At 46.5% G+C, this 21,153-nt stretch overlaps 1 protein-coding gene and 1 pseudogene across 5 annotated transcripts in view; one reads left to right on the top strand and one right to left on the bottom strand.

Annotated features, from left to right (window-relative positions):
• The window catches only part of ADNP2 (ADNP homeobox 2), a 31,405-nt gene extending 10,252 nt beyond the window's left edge, over positions 1 to 21,153 (top strand). For 3 of the 4 annotated variants that reach the window (XM_080821247.1, XM_080821245.1, XM_080821246.1), the window contains exons 3-4: positions 11,981 to 12,070; positions 16,509 to 21,153. In XM_080821247.1, the coding sequence (XP_080677373.1) occupies positions 11,981 to 12,070; positions 16,509 to 19,703 (3,285 nt within the window). In that variant the 3' untranslated portion in view covers positions 19,704 to 21,153. Of the gene's footprint in view, positions 1 to 11,980; positions 12,071 to 16,508 lie in introns of those variants that run through there. The other variant, XM_080821248.1, reaches the window with a different exon arrangement.
• Positions 5,167 to 6,075, bottom strand: LOC308354456 (CCA tRNA nucleotidyltransferase 1, mitochondrial-like; annotated as a pseudogene). Its single transcript has one exon. The product of its transcript is annotated as a CCA tRNA nucleotidyltransferase 1, mitochondrial-like (transcript).

Here is a 21,153-nt window from a genome sequence, read left to right as displayed (position 1 = left end):
TCCTGCTCAGGAACAGTCTTGAAGCAAAAGAACCGCAGAGTTCTTTGCGTCTGTTTAGAAGTCCTAGTTGATGCGTGAGGATGAAAGCAAGGTAGTTATTTGGAGATAAGATTGGGCAGGTGGGTACAGACATAGTCCGTTAGTAATAGCTAACTCTTGGAAAGCTCCTGGACCCAGTTCTGACACCACATGAGGTGTTCTGGTTTCCTGTGTGTGGGAGTTCTCCAAAGTGGGGAATAAAATTCTTATGGGGCTTTCCGTACATAGTCAAGGTTGATTAAGTTGTTTACTGATCCAGCCTGCAGTCCCCCTCGCCTCCCCAGGAGTTGGGGTAGGCCTGAAGGTTCCAGCCCTCTCATCACATGATTGGTCCTCCTGGGAACCAGTTGCGCTCTTGGGTGGGATCTACAAGTCACCTTCACAAATAACAAGACCTCCACTGCACCTTTATGGTTTTGAGCATTTTCAGAAACTGTGAATGAAGACCAAATTTATCTGAGAAATACATATTTGATCATCTGAATGACCTTATAAATAAATCATTTCTTACAACTTTCTTATAAATCATTTTCTTACAATAAGTACATGTATTTAAGTAGTATTTGTAGAGAATATGTATATAAATAAGCTAAGAACCCAAGTGTATGTATATAGATACCGGGTATTTCAAGTGATAATATATGGGAACCCCCTACAGTGATGCCTGGCGTGTGGTAGATGCTCCAGAAATGAACCCTGAAGGTATAGTGCTGCCCTTCAGTAGACAGACTGAGAATGTTCGTGGATCACGGGGTGGAGGGAGGGGGAAGAGATGCCTTTTATCTTAATCTTGGCTCGTAGCTAATTATGTGCTCTTGGACAAATCAGTTAATCTTTGGGCCTGTGTCCTTATTACAGTGAAGGAATACAGAGAATTAGGGTACTAGGATCCTCTCGCCGGTTAGAGAGATGACGGTTTAGCAGGAGCTGAGAGACAAACTTAATAATAGTGAGAAATGGGGAAAGATCGCTTCTAGCTGGGGAAGCTAGAGTAGCCTTTTTTTTTTTTTTTAAGGTTTTTAAAAAAAAAATTTATACATTTGAGAGAGATACAGAGACAGAGCTCAAGCAGGGGGAGAGGCAGAGGGAGACGGAGAAGCAGACTCCGCTGTGAGCTGGGGACCGCCCCCCCCCCCCCCAGTGGGATCGAGACGACATGGGGCTCGATCTCAGGACCTAGGGATCATGACCTGGGCTGAAGGCAGACGCCCAACCATCAGAGCCACTCAGGCACCCCTAGAGTAGCCTTTGCGGAGGTGAGATTTGAACCATGTTTTGTTTGTTTTTAAGAATGGGTAGGTTTACCCAGTAGAAAGAATTAGAAAGGGTATTCCAGGAACATGGAATTTTAAACCACAACCCAGTTTGTTAACCCTCATCAAACGAGGCTGAGTGATTTCAGGAACACATTACCCTTTAACGAATCATTCTTTTTTTTTTTTTTTTTTTTTTTTAAAGATTTTATTTATTTATTTGACGGACAGAGATTACAAGTAGGCAGAGAGGCAGGCAGGGAGAGAGGGAAGCAGGCTCCCTGCTGAGCAGAGAGCCCGATGCGGGGCTCGATCCCAGGACCCTGGGATCATGACCTGAACGGAAGGCGGAGGCTTCAACCCACTGAGCCACCCAGGCGCCCCTAACCAATCATTCTTATTTTATCCTGTTTGCTGTAACATTTTCTCACTTGCGTGTTCGTGTGTGTGTGTGTGTGTGTGTGATACTTCAAGTGTGTGTTTTCGAAGAGTAAGGATGGTCTCTTACATTACCACAGGATGGTTATCAGCTGAAGTGAGCTGGTATTTTTATCTTGTCTGATCATTTATAGCTCTCCTCTCTGTCTGGGAGGGACCCAGTCTAGGGTCAGGCATGGCCTTCAGTTGTCATCTCTCTTTCTTTCATCTCTTTTGAAGGTGAATTGACTTTTTAAATGGAATTCTGTTCCAAAATTCGTTTTGTTTTATTTTTAGATAAAACATTAGTAATAACTAAAAGTTTTCATCCTGGTAGCCTTCGTTTTTGACATTGTATAGAGCAATATTCCTCACTAACTTCTGCTTCCTTAGTCAGCCTAAGGATGTGTCTATTCATCTGAATTTGTTCAAGATTTATTTACTTTGTGCTGACACAGATACGTACATACTTCTCAACGGAAAATTGAGAGATTTGAATGGTTTACAACTATTAAGTTAGTTTAATTATTGGGTTAAATGTTACTGATTCTTTTGGGGGAAAAGTTTTGCTTTTTTAAATCTATAGTTCTGTATTGTATAAAATTGTTTAAAATTCAAGCAATGTGAAGTTCAGTTTAGAAAAATTAGAAAATATATGCAGAAACATAGATACAAGAAGACTCATTTGTAAGCTGTTACCCAAAATACCCATTGTTAACATTGTTGTATGTCTTTCTAGATTTTTTTAAGTGGGAGATTAAACTGAGATACTCTACTAGCTTTGTTTTGTCTTTTCACTGAATCTCACATTAAGAATTCTTTCCCACATCAGATGCATTTATTCTTAATCCCCCGTAGTACTTAGAATTTCTTGGTTTCAAGCAACAGAAACCAACACTAGACCAACTTAAGCAAAAGGGAATTTACTGGAAACCTGAGGCCTCCAGAGTCTTCCCTGGAGACTGAAGGAGCTGAGGGAATGTCTGTCCGTGGTCCTCTCCACTTCCTTACCCAGCATGTCAAATTTCAGTGAGGTGTCACTCTGCCTTTTCCAATTTCCAAAGTGTCCTGGACTCTATTTGTCCCCAGAGTTAAGACCTCAAATTTTAGGCTATAGAGTTCTTGTTGAAAGCCTATGTGAGAAAAAATTGAACTTTTGGGAAGACAGACTCTTCCAAGAACCTTATCTTCTTTTCTAAAAGTAGATTTAAACCCTGCTTACTCATTAGAGTCTCTTGAGTTTTTTGAAAGCTAACATTTGGTCAGTTAAAGTAGGGACTGGCTCTGTAATTTGTATGGCACTGTGCACAGTGAAAATGTGGACCTGGGCTGGCCCGCAGGCCTGTTGTCCCATCCCAGCCCACAGCATGTGGGGACTCCCAAGGGACAGCACCTCTGTGCTGGGTGCTCGTGGTACCTGTGCTGCGCTCGTGGTACCTGGATCCAGGCAGGGTTCGAGGTCCCCACCTTGACCTCTTCTCTCCCTCAGTCTGCGCTAGGCTTCCAGTGGAGGTGGTGAGGGAATGTGGCAGCTCGGTGACTGTGGCACGCGGTGCAGGGGAGAGGGAGTGGTTTCAGGATGAGGGCGGAGAGAGAGAGGTTGGGGTGAATGGAGATGGAGGGCCGGGGCAGAATCTTTCCCAGGAATACTGGAGGTAGGACCACGTGTGAGCTGAAGCTCCAGGCTCCTGACCTGGGGCCCATTGTCCTATCAGACTACTTTTATAAAATACAAATTCACACTTAAAATTATTAACAATTTCAATATGGTGACAACAGAACGTTAAACCCCAGCACTGGCCTTTCTGAGCACAGGGCTCTATGTGGCATCACTAGTCCAGTGCCCCTGGAGAAGCCCTCACTGGTATTTTCTAAGACCTTCTCAGGCTGTTTTGTTTTGTTTTGTTTTTTTAAGATTTTATTTATTTGAGAGGGTGTGTGCGGATGTGCGTGCGTTTGAGAGAGACGACCGGTGAGCAGGGGAGGGGCAGAGGGAGAGGGATAAGCGGACTCCTCATACCCACAACCCAGGGATCATGAGCTGAGCCAAAGGCAGCCAAAGGCAGATGCTTAACCGACTGAGCCAGCCAGGCGCCGCCAGATTTTTAAAAATATTTAATAATTGAGTTCATTTAACCTCATATATTAAAAATATTTCAGTATGCAGTCAATATAAAGTAAGTAATGAAGTATTTTGCCCTCTTTTTTTTCTTAAATGTTCCAAGCATATTGAAAGATATTTTTTATTATGATAAAATATATATAATAAAGAATTTGTCATCTTTCCCATTTTTAAGTACACAGTTCATTAGCGTTAATATTCACACTGTTTTGCAACTGTCTGCTCTATTTACAGTTGACCCTGAATATTATGGTGGTTTGGGGCACCAACCCCCCCTTCCTTTGCACAGGCAAATCTGGGTATAACTTTTGACTCCCCCCAAACTTACCTATTAATAGTCCTCTGTTACGCAGAATCCTACTGACAGCATCAGTAGTCAACAAATGTATATGTATTATATACTGTGTTCTTAAAATAAAGTAAGCTAGAGAAAAGAAAATGTTAAGAAATCATGAGAGAAAAAACAGTCATAAGAGAAAATGCATTTATAGTAATTTTTTCTTTTTGAGAAAAAAAATCTATATTTAAGTGGACCTATGCAGTTCCAACCTGTGTAGTTTAAGGGTCCACTGTTTTTCCAACATTTTCATCACCTCTGAGCATGAGACAGTAACTCTCTATCCTCTCTACCCCAGCCCTTGGTAACCTATAGTCTACCCTAGCTCTGTGGATTTGCCTACCATAGGTGTTTTATGTAAGTGGAATTTTTTTGTGTCTGGCTTATTTCACTTCTTTTTTCTTCTTTTTCCAATTGCAAACATTAAACAGTTTTTTTTTTTTTTAAAGATTTTATTTATTTATTTGACAGAGAGAGAGAGAGACAGAGACACAGTAAGAGAGGGAACACAAGCAGGGGGAGTGGGAGAGGGAGAAGGAGAAGCAGGCTTCCCGCAGAGCAGGGAGTCCTATATGGGGCTCAACCCCAGGAGTCTGGGATCCTGACCTGAGCCGGAGGCAGACGCTGAAGCACTGAGCCACCCAGGCGCGCACTTTATTTTCTTAAAGACAGTTACCACTTTTTAAGATCAGTAGTGCACTGCGCCATGGGTAGGGGGATGCCTACACAGATGAAGACAGGGGAAGCCAATTAGACCATTCACAGCAGAATATCCCAGAAGAATCACAAGGTTCCAAGTGTGTCAGTGCGATTAAGAGGAGGTAGACTTGAGTTTCCTGCCTGAAACTCACCACGGAAGAGCCCTGTTGGTCTGGGACGGTCTTCCGAGCTTTTGTTCCGCTGTATATCGAAGTCTCTTAAATCTCACGGAGAGGGAGAGAAGAAAACCTAGCCGTACCCCAAATTTGCTGCTGTTGAGCGGCAGCTCTCGTCAGTTTTCACTCTTCCTTATGTAACTTGGGGTTCATCTCCATTTGGTAGCTGCTTTTTTCCCCAGTTCTTGCAACTGCTGCCACAGGCTTAGTTTCTTTTCCTGGAGAAATGCCCACGTTGCTGATGTCATGGCCCCTTGCGGGAAGCGGGGGGATGCGCCACCGCTGTGTCTGCTGCAGAAGACTGTGCTCTCCCTGGTGCCTCAGGAGCTCGTGCGTGCGGGTCCTTGCGCCAGGTTCCCTCGCATCTGTGATGACGTCTTGATGGGTTTCAGCGGCTCTGAATTGTCTGTTGTTTTAACTCAGTCTTTCCTGTTTTTAACTACGAATATGCCAAGGTTCTTCTCTTCTTTTGAAGTCTTCAGCCTCAGATCCAATTTGGTGACCTCATCCTGTACTTTGAATAACAAAGCCAAGAAGAGTCATTGGCTTTGGTGAAAAACCAACATTTTTCCTAACTTTGTTAAATTCTTCTCACTTGGATTAGCAGGTTAGCTTGTGTAAGGAGCCACGTCAAGATCATAGATGAGGTGAATGGAACGATCTGCGTGGTTACCAGTAAATTTCTTCCAGGTCCTCCCAAACCCTCTCTCCCGACAGTCCCGCCAAGCCTTTTGCATTTGCTGCGGTTGCTTCCGGAGTCTCAGGGTTGTGGTCACCGGGTTTGTCCATCATTGTCCCATGAAACCAGGAATATTGTAAAAGTTGAAGAGAAAGTTCTTGTAGCCTCCGTTTAGCGTGCCCAGCAAATCTGACTTTCTTATTTTTTAAATCTTCATAACCATTGAAGTAGTCAAATAAGGTATCGCCAGAACCTAAAATCAGTTTATAGTGAAGTCTGCGTCCAGCATCTTTCTGCGGATTGGTTGTGCCTTCTGTGTCGGCTTGTTTGCGGCAGACGATGCCAGTCCGCATTGCAGGAATTCCAGAGTTTTCCTGGTGAAGCCTGGCGGTAACTTCCATACCTTCCTCCTCTCTGTTCATCACTGCAGCACCGACGGCCTCAGGCATGTCCCTCCTGTGAGCGGGGCTAGCAGTGGTCGCAGAACCCACTCTGGGGGCTTACTCTGTCTCCGCCCGCCGCTCCTCCTCCCCAAGGGTCTCTGACGGGTGGTTCTGTCAGACTCCGTGCGGCTGCGACCCGGGACCGCTGCTCCTCTGTAGGGGAACCGCTGGGAAAGGCGGCCTGTGCCAGGGGACCGGCGTCCCTGCCTCTGGGGACAGAGTCGCTGACCATGCAGCAGCCCTAACCCTCGGGGTCGCTGCCGCGCCCTTCCTGCGGAGCCTCTTGACTTTTTTTTTTTTTAAAAGATTTTATTTATTTATTTATTTATTTGACAGAGAGGGAGAAATCATAAGTAGGCAGAGAGGCAGGCAGAGAGGGGGGAAAGCAGGCTCCCTGCTGAGCAGAGAGCCCGACGCGGGGCTCGATCCCAGGACCCTGCGATCATGACCCGAGCGGGAGGCAGAGGCTTAACCCACTGAGCCACCCAGGCGCCCCGGGGGAAAGACATTTATATGCTGTGAAATGCACTTAAGTTTCTCCAAATGATGATTTTTGATGTGCGTGTCCTCCAGTAATACAAGTCTCCCGTAGAGATACAGGACAGTTCTTAGGCACCTGGGTGGCTCATTGGGTTGAGCGTCTGCCTTTGTCTTGGGTCATGATCGCAGAGTCCTGGGGTCGAGCCCCACATTGGGCTCCCTGCTTGGCGGGGGGTCTGCTTCTCGTTCTCCCTCCTGCTTGTGCTCTCTCACTCTCTATCAAGTAAATAAGTAAATATAATCTTAAAAAAGAATAGATATAGAACCGTTCCATTGCTTTGGAAAGTTTTCCTCAAGCCCTGTTTTGTCAGTCCTTGTCCCCACCCCTCTGGCTACCACTGTTCTGAAATTTTGTGCTATAAATTAGATTTGCCTGTTTTACAGTTTTATGTAAATGGAATTACATGTGCTCCTGTGGAAGCTTATTGTCTGTGGTTACAGTGTTTCTGTTACATGGATGGGTTAGTTTATTGGTCCTTTCTTCGGATGGTGGACACCTTGGCTGTTCCCAGTTTTTGGTTATTATGAATAAGTTTCTCCTTATAAAAGTATTTTTGTGAATATCTGTTTAGTTTTATAGGAAATGGCTGATGTATGATTCTGCACTCCTGTCAGTACTGTGTAAGGGTTTCAGTTGTACCCTTACCATTTGTGGAATTGGTTTTCTTTTCTTTTTTTTTTTTTTAATTTTATTTATTTATTTGACAGACAGAGATCACAGGTAGGCAGAGGGGCCGAGAGAGAGAGAGAGAGAGGGAAGCAGGCTCCTGCTGAGCAGAGAGCCCGATGTGGGCGCGATCCCAGGACCCTGAGATCATGACCCGAGCCGAAGGCGGAGGCTCAACCTGCTGAGCCACCCAGGCGCCCCTGGAATTGGTTTTCTAAAAAGTTTTGAAATAACGGGGTGCCTGGGTGGCTTGGTTAAGCGTCTGCCTTCGGCTCAGGTCATGCTCTCAGGGTCCTGGGATCGAGCCCCCCGTCGGGCTCTCTGCTCAGGAGGGAGCCTGCTTCCCCTTCTCTCTCTCCCTGCCTCTCTGCCTACTTGTGATCTCTTTCTCTGTCAAATAAATAAATAAAATCTTAAAAAAATTTTTTGAAAACTATATTACAGTAGCAGAATGTTCATTGTTACCATACAGTGTGATTGCCAGCTGTGTGTTCTCTGCAGACGCTTTTTCAGATTGAGCAAGTCCCTTATTCCTACCTTGCTGAGAGCAAAAATTATGACTAGATGTTGAATTTTGTTAAAGTGATTTTTCTGTATCAGGATCATTGTCTTTTTTAAGTCTAATATAGTGAACAACGTGGTTTGATTTTCTTTTTTAAAAAATAAACTCTTAAACCAGTTTGTATCTCTGGGAGAAATGCTGCTTGGTTCTTTTTATATGTTGGATTGATTTGTAAAATTTCCATTAGGGATATTTGCATCTGTATTCTTGAGTGATGTAGTCTGACGTTTTAATTTTTTGTAATATCTTTGTCTAGGTTTGGTGTCAGGGTAATTCTGGCCTCATGGAATGAACTGGGAGTTGTTTCTTCTTTATTTTATGGAAGTTTGTAAATTGATAATTTTTTTTAAGGTTTTATTTATTTATTTGACAGAATATAAGCAAGTGGAGCAGTGGGCAGAGGGAGAAGCAGGCTCCCCGCCGAGCAGGGAGCCTGGTGCGGGGCTCCATCCCAGGACCCTGGGATCTTGACCTGAGCTGAAGGCAGCCGCTTAAACGGCTGAACCACCCAGGCGCCCCGATAATGTTTCTTGTTTGCTTTGTGGGAAGATTTTGTTTTTGTTTTTTTTAGTTTTATGTTTTATATATGTAGAGAGAACATGAGCAAGGCTGGGGTGGGGGGTAGGGGAGGGGCAGAGAGTAAGAGAGCGAGTGAATCTCAAGCAGATTCCCCGCCGAGCATGGAGTCCCATGCGGGGGCTCGATCTCATGAGCCTGAGATCATGACCTGAGCGGAAATAGAGAGTCAGACACTTAACTGACTGAGCCACCCAGGTGTCTTACTTTGTGGGAGGATTTTAAGAAGGAATTCAGTTTCTTGACTAGATATCGGCTATCATGTTACCTAATTTTTTTTGAGCTTTGGTAGTTTGTCTTTTGAGGAATTGAACCATTTCAACTTAAGTTGTAGTATTTATTGCATAAAGTTCATGTTATTTCCTTTTCTATAGGAGCTGTGGTGATCTTGTTTTTTAGGTCTTCGTTTTCTCAGTAGTTAATGCTGTAAATTTCCCTTATGCATTGCTTTAGAAGTGTCTCACAGATTTTATTTCCTATGTTTCCACTTTCATTCAGTTTGGAAATACTGTCTGATTTTGCTCCTGATTTCTTCTTTGATCCAGGGATTAGAAAGATGTTGTTTCATTTCTAGGATTTGGGAATTTTCTAGATAGCTTTAGTTACGGATTTCTGTTTGATTTTGCTTTAGTTAGAGACCGTATTTAGTCCTTGTACCTTTATTGAGACTTAGTTTATGGCTCTGCTTAAGCTCTGTCTTCGTGAATATTTCCTGTGTATTTGCTTTTACTGGGTGGAGAGTCTGTCAGTGTTGGGTCAGGTTGGTTGATTATGTTTGGTCCTTTCTATCCTTCCTGACTTTCGTGCGCGTGTTCTACCACTTGTTGAAAGAGGGTGTGTTGACGTCTCCAACTATAAATTTAAATTTGACTGTTTCTCTTTTCAGTTCAGTTTTTGCCTCATGTACTTTCTAAAGTGCATACATGTTTGGATTGTTTTGTTCTGCTAATGAATGGACACTGTTACCATTAGGAAGTGAATTTCTGTCCATGTTAATATTCTTTTTTTACCCCTGGAATCTACTTTTTTTTTTTTTTTTTTTAAAGATTTCACTTATTTACTTGACAGACAAATCACAAGTAGGCAGAAAGGCAGGCAGAGATAGAGAGGAGGAAGCAGGGTCCCTGCAGAGCAGAGAGCCCGATGTGGGGCTCGATCCCAGGACCCTGGGACCACGACCCGAGCCGAAGGCAGAGGCCTTAACCCACTGAGCCACCCAGGCGCCCCCCACCCCCGAATCTACTTTGTGTGGTGGTAATGTCATTCCTCCAGCTTTCTTTTGATCAGTGATAGCATGACACATCTCTGTCTTTTTACCGTTCGCCTGTTTCTGTCTTTATATTTAAAGTGAGAGTTTTGTAGGCAGCATGTAGTTGGACCTTGTTTTTGTTTGCTAGCCTGTGCCTCTTAATTTGAATATTTAGACCAGGGGTAGGCAGACTATGGTTGTGGGCCAAACCTGGCTTGCTATCTATTTTGTAAATAAACTTTCTTGGAATGTAGCCATGCTTGTTAGTGTTTATGGCTGCTTGTATGCACGCTGGTGGCCTTGAGTTGTGTGAGAGCCTGAACGGCTGGCAAAGCCCTAAATATTTCTTCTCTGGCCGTTACTTTAGGAGTTTCCAGCCCCTGGTACTTAATAGTAATTAATGGTTATTGATATGGTTGGGTTTAAATCTCCCATCTTGCTGTTTGTTTTTACTTGTCTTTTCTGTTTTTCTTTTTTATTCTTCCTCTACTTAAAAACTACGTAAAAATATTGAATATTTTTTATGATTCCATTTTAACCCCATTTTTGGCTTATTAGCTATTGCTTTTGTTTACCTTTCTAATATACTGCTTCATATATAAGACCCTTACAAGGGGCGCCTGGCTGGCTCAGTTGGTGGAGTGTGCGACTCTTGATCTTGGGGTTATGAGTTTGGGCCTAATGTGGGGTGTAGTGATTACTTAAAAAATAAATAAAAATTTTAAAAAAAGAAAACCTTACAGTGCTAGGCTTTTGTTTCCCATTCCAGCCTTTGTGTTATTATTACCATGCATTTTATTTCTATATATGTTACAAACCTCAAAATACATTATTTGCAGATTAAATCCTTATAATTCTACTTTTCTCTGGTTCTGAATTGACTTGGTAAGTGGTGTATTAGCATAGGTATATTTGAAGGCAATTGTTGTATTATTATCTGGCTTAACTAATTCCTTTTTATATTATAAATCTTTAAACAGCGATATAAACTGTGAAAGTTAGAAAATACAGGTAGTCATTTCTTTAGAAAATAAAATTTAAAAAGCCACGTTCCTGCCATTCAGAGATTACTGCTATTAACATCTTCTTGTTCAGCCACAGCTTGCGCGCGCGCGTTTGTGTGTGTGTGTGTGGTCTCCACAGTGAGCTCATATCGATCATGCTTTCTTACTACCTTTTCAGTTACTTTCATCTTTCTCTGTCCATTAAATGTTCGTCCTTCTTACCTAACACCCAGTCCATATTCATATCTCCAATTTCCTCCAGATGTCTTACACTTGGTTTGTCTAACCAGGGTTCAGTGTGAACCCCGTTGCATCTGGTTGTTCGGTTCTCAGTGTCCAACACCCCCCACCCCTTCTCACCCCCTTTCTGTTGTGTTAGCCACACCCTTGTCCACGCCCGTCCTCCGCAGGGTTGACTCCAGGTGTCCTCAGTCAGGCACACACCGGGACCACCCACTTTGTACTCTCCTGGCAAATCTTCCCATGTGCTCACCACTGATGGAAGACAGTGTTCACTCATGCAGCTTTGCTCTTTTACAAATTATTGTTGGGAGGCGCACCTGGGTGGCTCGGTCCTTAAGGATCTACCTTCGGCTCAAGTCAAGATCCCAGGGTCCTGCGTTCAAGCCCTGCATCGGGCTCCCTGCCCACTGGGAAGCCTGCTTCTTCCTCTCCCACTCCCCCTGCTTGTGTTCCCGCTCTCACGGGGTGTCTCTCTCTGTCAAATAAATAAAATCTTTTTTAAAAAAAATAAATAAATAGGGGTGCCTGGGTGGCTCAGTGGGTTAAGCCTCTGCCTTCGGCTCGGGTCATGATCTCAGGGTCCTGGGATCGAGCCCCGCATCGGGCTCTCTGCTCAGCTGGGAGCCTCCTTCCCCCCTCTCTCTCTCTGCCTGCCTCTCTGCCTACTTGTGATCTCTGTCCGTCAAATAAATAAATAAAATCTTTAAAAAAAAAATAAAAAAAATAAATAAAAATTATAGGTGGGAAATCTCTTCTATTTCTTATAAAACCATAATATTTAACTGTAATTTAAAACTTCAATTTTTAATTGGGTTGTTTCAGCCTTTTCTTCCTTTCTCTTGCTTTATGGGTACCCCGCCGCTCATTTCAGTTTCCCATGCAGATTTCATAGGTGCTAAATAATCCCTTCAGGTTATTAAATATTACCTTCTGAAATTGCTTAATGATCTCTCTTTTTCTCCCTTTTTAAAAAGGACCTTAAAGGCTTTGATCCAGGAGAGAAGTACTTTTTTAACACATCGTGGGGAGATATTTCTCTTTGGGAACCTTCTGGAAAGAAAGTGGTACGTATTTTTATATTTGATTTTTATATTTCCTCAGAAGTTGGGGGTACATGTCACTTCAGTTCTGAGGAACATCACACATACTGGGATCACTGATGAATAAGGGGGAGGCCTGTAATTCAGGGAAGGAGAAAGAAAAACAAAGTCAAATGCCTTATAGTATAAAATTGTTACTTTGAGAGTTTTCTGTATATAAAGTTAATAATGTGATGTAGTGAAACTACTATTTGTCCTTGATCGTAAGATGCCACTCATGTAAGAAGGGCCTTGGGTTCATAACTGTTCTGAGTGAAAGGGATTGCCATGTCATTATATGTGTTGGAGGTTCATCCTGGTTTCAGAAAGCTCATTAAAAATACGGATCTCTGGTGGGGCGCCCGGGGGGCTTAGCCAGTTAAGCATCTGCCTTCGGCTCAGGTCATGATCTGTGGGTCCTGGGATCGAGCCCTGCATCGGGCTCCCTGCTCAGTGCGGAGTCTGCTGCTTCTCCCTCTGCCCCTCTCACGTGCACATGCGCTTCCTTGCTCGCTCGCTCTCTCCCTTTCAAATAAAATCTTAAAAAAAAATGGATCTTCGAGATGAGGAACACAATTTATAATAATTTGAGACTTCAAACCTGAGCAGATTGAAGCTAAATTCTCCTTATTAAAGTGTTTTCTTCTGGAAAACCTTTGCTACCACCCAGCCATCCGTAACATGAGCACCTTCGGTATCAAGCTCAGCATGTCCCAGATTTGACATGACTGTCCCAGTCTCCACCACACCGTTACTCTCACCTCTCCCCTCCGTTTGTTCAAGCCGTGTTGGCCTTGGAACTTTCCGCATTAAAAAAATTTTTCCTGTTACTAGTCGGTCATTGTTGTGTCACAGTTTTCTTTAAAAACACTTAAAAAATTATTTATTTATTTATTTATTTGACAGAGCCAGAGAGGAAACATGAGCAGGGGAGGGGCAGAGGGAGAAGCAGGCTTCCCGCTGAGCAGACAGGTGGACTCGGGGCTCGATCCCAGGACCCTGAGATCATGACGTGAGCCGAAGGCGGAGGCTTAACCAGCTGAGCCACCCAGGCGCCCCTTTAACATTTCTGTTGCCAGCCGTCCTCCTGAGTTCCACTTTTCTGCTTCTGTGTTGTGTCCCACCTGTCGGTCTCCTGTGCTCCTTGCCCCAGCACTCCCCTCTCTACCGTCAGACACAAGATGTCTCGAAACCACTTTGATGCGGTTGTTCTCCTGCTTGACTCAGCACGTGGCTGCTTAGTTACGCCTTGCTTTGAAGACCTTGACTTCTTGAATCTTTTATGTCTCACTGATTTTTCTCTTCTGAATTCTCAGAAGATCTTATAAAGTAACATGCAGTATAATATATGATTATAAGCTTTTCACCAAGAAACCCCTTTTGAGTACCTGCTACAAAGTAGGTGAAGCTTTCTGAGTGCCTGATGCAGATAGGTACAGGTCGGGGAGTTCGCTTAAGGAGATTGTTTTTGTTGGGGTGAAGAGGGCGTAGGCATAAGGTGTTAAATAACCGCTTGAAATGGTAGAGGTTGAATTTGTTGATTGGGTGCTGTCTTCAGTAAAACCACCGCTGCCCGCTGCCCGGTGTGGCGGAGACTGGGCCTCACTTCCTCTCCGTTCCCCATCGGCGGACGCGCGCCTTCGGGCTGAAGTGCGCGGCGGCTGCTGCGACGGCGGCGGGGTCCTCGGGGGCTCAGAGAACAGACGTTTGTTAGACGTTTGGGTTCTGGGGACACAGACCTGCTGAGGTTCTCCTCGGTTGTGGAGCTCTGTTAGTGTGGGACCCGAGGAAGAGCCGGACAGCCGGGCAGGATTTCTGGCAGCGCCCGGTCCCCCTCGGCCTGCTGGTCTGCCGCGGGCCCGCTCATTGCTCTTCCTCTGTTGCCAGCACCGCCCGCTCCCGAGCGATCGCTCATCCCCGAGCTTTCCCAGCACGCTTTTAGGGGAGTGCGGGCTTTCGCTTCTCGTCGGTGAGCGCCTGGGCTTGAACGCGCCGGAAGGCCTGTGGTGAATAAGTACACGTTTATCTTCGTAACAAACTGCCGGCTGTTTTCCAGAGCGGCTTTACCGTTTGGCTTCTCCCCCAGCGATGGGGGAGGCCTGGTTACTCTGCCTCCAGGGCCCGGCTGGACTTGGCTCTGCTGGGTTGCGGTGCTTACGGGTTCACCCGCTTAGTTTCCATTTTAGTAGGTATGTAGTGGCTTCTTCTCTGGTGTCAGTTTCCCTGGTGACTAAGGATTGGAGCATCTTGTCCTGTTTATTTGGCCTCTAGAGACCCTCTTGGGAAAAGGTTCAGATCGTTTGCCCATTTGCCAAAAATCGGGTTATTTTTTTCGTGTTGAGACTTGAACGTGCCTACGTGTATTCTGGATATGAGTCCTTTATTAGGTGTGATGTTTGCAAATACTGTCTCCTAGCTGGTGGCTTGTCTGTTTATTTTTTAAACAGTGTCTCTCACAGAGTAGAAGCTTTCTTACTTAGATGAGGCCCACTTTATCGATTTTTTCTTGTGTACATCATGTTTATGTTTTCATATTTGAAACATCTTTCCTTAACCCAGAGACCTGTTCAATGTTAACAGTAACATACACCTGTCAGTAATTTCTGTAATTTTCATTGACTAACTGGTTTTTTACAGTAGTATTTCATTGAGTATAAAACACACCATTTAGAAAAATGTATCATGGGGGCCTGGCTGGCCGGGTTGGTGGAGCCTGCCACTCTTCATTCTGGGTTGTGAATTTGAGCCTCATGTTGGGTGTTGAGATAACTTAAATAATAAATGATCCTTAAAAATGTGTAATTCAAGTATAGTTGACATACAGTGTTGTATTAGTTTCAGATCTACAACTGTGATTCAGTAACTTTGATTTCTCAGTGCTCTCCACGATAAGTATAATTGCTGTCTGTTACCATACGTTACTACGAAATTATTGACCATGTTCTGAGACACCATTTTCTAATGAACTTCTGATAAAGCTAAAGCGATACTTCATTCAAGCTGTGTTACTCTGGTAACACTGAAGTATTAGTTGTAAGGTATATTCAGATTTCTGAGATAGTAAAATATGGGAAAAATATGGAAAAAAGGTCTTTTAGAAACAGTGAAATATGGGTTATTGTTTTTTTTAGTTTGTGGTCTAGCACCAGCCGTTACCGTAGGTTTATTCTAGACCCCATCAGAAATGCTGGAATGAAATGGTAAATCCATGTTGTTTGAACACGTTTGGGTGATTTCTGGACTTGCGGCAAGAGGGAAACCTGCATGAATAGGAAAGAGAGTGACCGAAACCGCCAAGTTACATCTGGCAGGGACTCGAAGCACAGGCTTAGGAGGGAGGGGAGAGCCGCTGCGGTAGCAAGAAGCAGTGTAGCAGGAGGTCTTTCCCACCACCGATGGCGGGACCTTACGTGAAGCGTTTAGTGGGCTCAGGTCTTCCCTTTCTGTCCCATGAAGCCAGAGCCAGGAATTCTGTGGTTCACCAGCTCTGGGGTCTGGAGACTCGAGACCAAAGCCTTTGTGACTCTCAAACCTTCACAAACCTGCAGATGTTTGGCTGTTCGACATCCCATTCCTTGGCTGGCCGGCTCGTGTAGGGATGTGTGTCCTCATACCCCAAGCTTGTGGAATTCCCCCGTTTGCCCTGGAGAGGACTTCAGCATTGTTGGTCTGTGTTCCGGCCTGGAACTCCCTCAAGGCTGTCGTGGTGCCTTAGGTACAGCCTGTCCCCTTCCCACTTCTCATGTAGTTTACTGGGCACCTGCATGTGGTTGGCTCTTACCTTCTCTGGGAACGAGGGAAGTAGAGGTAATGACAGGGTTAACCACTGGCGTGTTAGGGTATTGGCAGATGAATTCTAAAGGTTTTAGAGTTTGGAGTGAAAACAGCATCAGAACCATGGGAAGTGGGATGAGAAATGAACTTTCCCTCCCAGAGAACTGAGTGAATTTCTTGTGCTGGGATGACGAGACTGTGGCTCAGGAGATGGGGTGGCGGGGGTCCGGAGCCAGGCTCGGGGGGGCCGGGTCCTGTGTGTACGGTCGGTGGCCGGGAGTAGCTGGTGCGTTTTTAGATGCTCGAGAAGAAAGAAGTGAATAGTTTTGTGACGTGAAAACTCCATGAAATTGGAATTCGTGTCTGTGGTTTTGCTGGCACAGAGCCATGCTCCTACATTGGCATGTCGTCTGTGGGAGTTTTGGGGTCATGATGGCGACACCAAGGGGTTGGCGTAGGGGCAGTGTTTGCTCCCTGGTCCTTGAAGAAAGAGCTTGCCCTGGTTTCGCAAAAGCCCTCTTCCCGGAGGGGTGATGGTGTCGCGTTACCCAGCACAGTCAGTGAAGAAGAACTGTGGGCTCTGACCTCTGGAGGGTGTAGGACCTGACTTTTTTACTGAGGTCTGCTTGACTGTCTTTTGTTTTAACAGAGATACCGCACGAAGCCGTACTGCTGCAGCCTCTGTAAATACTCCACGAAAGTGCTCGCCTCGTTCAAGACTCATTTACATCGGTGCCACGAGGATGACATCGACCAGGAGCTGGTGATCCCCTGCCCGAACTGTGGCTTCTCTTCTCAACCCAAAACCGTGGGGCGGCACTTCAGGATGTTCCATGCACCTGTTCGGAAAGTCCAGAACTACACGGTGAATATTTTAGGGGAAACGAAATCTTCGAGGAGTGATGTGATAAGTTTTACATGTTTAAAATGTAACTTTTCGAACACCTTGTACTACAGCATGAAGAAGCACGTGCTGGTCGCTCATTTCCACTACTTAATTAGCTCCTACTTCGGCCTGCGGACCGAGGAAGTGGGCGAGCAGCCCAACGCTGAGGACAGCCTTTCTGCCGAGAAGATGCCCCCGTCTGACAAGTATTATTGTAAGAAATGCAGCGCCAAGGCCAGCAGCCAGGACGCTTTAATGTACCATATCTTGACATCGGACACACACAGGGATTTGGAGAATAAGCTTAGATCCGTGATTTCCGAACACATTAAGAAGCCTGGACTTTTGAAGCAAATGCACATCGCTCCAAAACCAGCGGCCCCGTTGGCTGTGCCGCCAAGCAGCAGTGCTCCGGGCCTCGCGGCCGCGTCCCCTTGTTTCCGTCTCACCTTGCCTCAGAGCGGCCAGAGCCAGACCGTGGTCCAGCCCGTGCAGGGCCCGGTCCCGCCGGTGACGGTGGCCGCGGGCGCTTCTGCGAGCCTCACCCATTCTCCGCCCGCCGTGGCTCAGCCCCACGTGACTCTGGTCTCCAGTCCTCTGCCTCCCCCCGCTCCGCAGCCCGTCTTTCTTTCTCGTGGAGTCCCGCTTCCTCAGTCAGCAAACCCTCCTGTGTTGCCCTTGAGTCAGCCAGTGGGACCTGTAAATAAGCCCGTTGGAACTGGTGTCCTCCCCGTAAACCAGACCATCCGCCCCGGGGCTTTATCCCTTAGCCAGCCCGTTGGGCCCGGCGTCCTTCCCGTCAATCCGTCTGTCACCCCCGGCGTGCTTCAGGCAGTGTCCCCGGGGGTGATTTCCGTGAGCCGGACGGTCCCGTCGGGGGTCCTTCCCGCAGGCCAGATGACCCCTGCTGGCGTGATCCCTTCGGGACAGACGGCCACTTCTGGGGTTCTTCCTGCTGGCCAGGTGGTCCAGTCAGGGGTTCTCCCCATCGGCCAGACGGCCCCCTCAGGGGTTCTCCCCACTGGGCTGACGGTTCCATCGCGGGTTCTCCCTCCTGGCCAGACGGTCCCGCTGAGGGTGCTGCCTGCAGGCCAGGTGGTCTCACCTGGACTCCTTTCTCCCAGCCGGACAGCCTCGTCAGGTGTCTTGCCTGTGAGCCCAGGTGTCAATTCCGGGGTTCTTCAGCTTAGTCCGCCTGTCGTGTCCGGTGTGCTCCCTGTGGGCCAGCCGGTGAGACCTGGGGTCCTGCAGCTTAACCAGTCCGTGAGCACCAGCATTCTGCCCGCAAATCAGCCGGTGAGACCGGGCGCTTCTCAGAACACCACGTTCCTCACGTCGGGCTCTATTCTGAGACAGCTCATTCCTACAGGGAAACAGGTGAATGGGATTCCCACGTACACGCTCGCCCCCGTGTCTGTCACTTTGCCCGTGCCTCCGGGAGGCGTTGCCACTGTCCCCCCGCCCCAGGTGCCCATCCAGCTCCTGCAGTCGGGCACGGCCGCCCAGATGGCCGGCTCCATGGCCAGCATGCCGTCGCCTCCGGTGGTGGTCAGCGCCACCCAGAATATGTTCGTTCAGGCCTCTCCGGCGGCGGCGGAAGCGAACCAGGCTCTCAAACAGGCGAAGCAGTGGAAAACCTGTCCGGTGTGCAACGAGCTCTTCCCGTCCAACGTCTACCAGGTTCACATGGAGGTGGCTCACAAGCACAGCGAGTCCAAGGCTGCTGAGAGACCGGAGCCCGAGAAACTGGCCGCGTGCGCCCCGTTTTTGAAGTGGATGAGAGAGAAGACGGTCCGCTGTCTCTCTTGTAAGTGCTTGGTGTCCGAGGAGGAGCTCATCCATCACTTGCTAATGCACGGCCTGGGCTGCTTGTTCTGTCCGTGCACTTTCCACGACATCAAAGGCCTTTCCGAGCACAGTCGGACTGTGCACCGAGGGAAGAAGAAGCTGCCTGTGGATTACAGTAACAAAGGGTTCCAGTTGGATCTCGATGCTAACGGCAACCTGATGTTCCCGCATCTCGATTTCATTACCATATTGCCCAAGGAAGAGCTTGGGGAGCGGGAGGTCTACCTGGCCGTGCTGGCTGGGATACACTCCAAGTCCCTCGTGCCCGTGTACATCAAAGTGAGGCCCCAGACGGAGGCCGCCCCCGGGAGCCCCGGCAAACAAGCTCTGACTTGTCCCTTTTGCTTTGGTACCTTGGTGACGACCGAGGCGTACGAGTTGCATCTGAAGGAGAGGCACCACATCACACCGACGGTCCACACCATCCTGAAGTCTCCGGCGTTCAAGTGCATCCACTGCTGTGGGGTCTACACCGGCAACATGACCCTGGCCGCCATCGCCATCCACCTGCTGCGCTGCCGGAGTGCCCCGAAGGACAGCAGCTCGGACCTGCAGGTGCCGCCCAGCTTCCTCGAGAACAGCGAAGTGCTCTTAGTCAACGGCGAGGTGGTCCACGACTCCAGTTTTTCCGTGAAGAGAAAGCTGCCCGATGGCCACTCCGGGGCGGAAGACCAGAGGGAGGCGGAGGAGCGACCTCTCGTCGTCAGCAGCGACGTGGCCCCGGCTCCCGAGAAGGTGGCGAGTGCGGTGCCTTTGAAAAGACAGAGGAGTGAAGTGAGGACAGAGGGGCCGCTCGTTAGTGAAGACGCGCTGCAGATTTTAGCTTTAAACCCTAAGAAGTACGAAGACCGTTCGTATGAAGAAAAAAAGCAGTTTCTTAGAGACTATTTCCACAAGAGACCGTATCCTAGTAAAAAGGAAATCGAACTTCTTTCTTCGCTCTTGTGGGTGTGGAAAATCGACGTGGCTTCATTTTTTGGAAAAAGGAGATACATTTGCATGAAAGCAATAAAAAATCACAAGCCTTCCGTACTTTTAGGCTTTGATATGTCTGAACTTAAAAATGTTAAACACAGGTTGAACTTTGAGTATGAGCCACAAAACCTGTAAAAAAAAACAAATTAGGCAATCTAAAGTACTAGATAATTAATTAGTGGTTTTTCTCCATGGAGATTTAAAATGTTATTTTCTTCACTGTATGTCAAACTAATCAACTCCAGTGGTCTTTATGCTGCTCTGTAGGTTTATTTCAGGTGCTCGGAAAGACTTCTACGTAAGAGAAGCCAATAGTTCTTTCAGATTTATTGTTTCCTGCAGTTTGATTTTGTAACAAGTATTTTTAGTTCTTCCCCGTCATGTAAATTAAATCCTTGGATCTTCCATGCACGTCTTGTTTCCCAGTAGTGTCAGTGTGGTAGGATGAAAGCGGATATCTGTGTCTGTGTCTTCGTTGAAGGAACTTGCGTAACCGCGTTGAGCTCCCTCGGTTAGCTTCACGCGCGGCGGCCAGTGGTGAGCGTCCGTGCTGAGAAGTGAGTTCACACCCGCTGATGCGTGTGGTTCCCCGAGGATGCATTAACTCACGCTGGTTGCTTCTTCGCGAGGTACTAGCTTCCTAGGTGATGATTTTGATTTACATTTCTTCAGGGTTGTCCTAGCAGCTGTTGTTTTGTTATAAATCCTAGAAAGCCAAATGTTTTCCTTTGTTAAGATTGTGCCGAATCTGAAGCCCGCTATTTAGCTCATAAGAGTAATTTTACAAATAAAGCAATTCGGTGGGTGCAGAAATGCTTTTTGGTGTAGACTTTTCTCCCTTTTTATACGGTCGTAAGTCATTTTTCCATTCAAAAGTAAGACAATAAATTTTTAGTGCCTTTAGCATAAATGCTGAACACACACACAAACTCCTCCTAACCGGAAAGTTGATAAAACCAGTGAAGGGGAAGGACCATGTTACTCAGGAATCAAATTTTTACCCCTGAGTGTGGTTACTAACTGAAATGTAGACATAGGTTTTCAGGGGGCAAAGCGAAGTGAGTAGAGGGAGAGCTGTCTCCGTGTTGGTATATTAAATCTTGTGACCGTTTTCTAGAGGTAAACACATTTGTTTTGGAGAAATGGGCTTTCCTGTAGCCCAGTGGTCTGGCTTGATGGGATGTGGCGTCGTTAGGGATCTCCACTGGGTTGCTGTCCTCTGTGCAGTTAAACCTCCAGGGTTTTCCCCTCCCCCACACAGAATAACTCACAGCACCGGAACCAGCAGTCGAGACCAGCCAGGTTAGACCTTAAGTCCTATTCCTGGTCACACCCGGCAGAGGCACCTGTCCAGCATACTCAGAGGATGTGACAGTCTCTGGGAAATAAGATGATGTTACCATATGGATTTTAAAACATAGAATACTTGCATGTAATTGCTATAATGTGCATTTTGAGGCAGTTGTGAAACTGGTCTGTGATTGTTGGTGTGCTCTGTTGTAAATCCAAAAAGAGCTTGTTGAAGTTTATTTTTTTTTTAACCTATTGTTTCAGAGTGTCTATTTTGAATTAAAATTTGTTATAC

Source organism: Martes martes (genome assembly GCF_963455335.1).
Source record: "Martes martes genome assembly, chromosome: 13".
NCBI lineage: Eukaryota > Metazoa > Chordata > Mammalia > Carnivora > Mustelidae > Martes > Martes martes.
The sequence above is the reverse complement of the archived record's forward strand: the minus strand, read 5'-3'. Positions and strand labels throughout refer to the sequence as shown.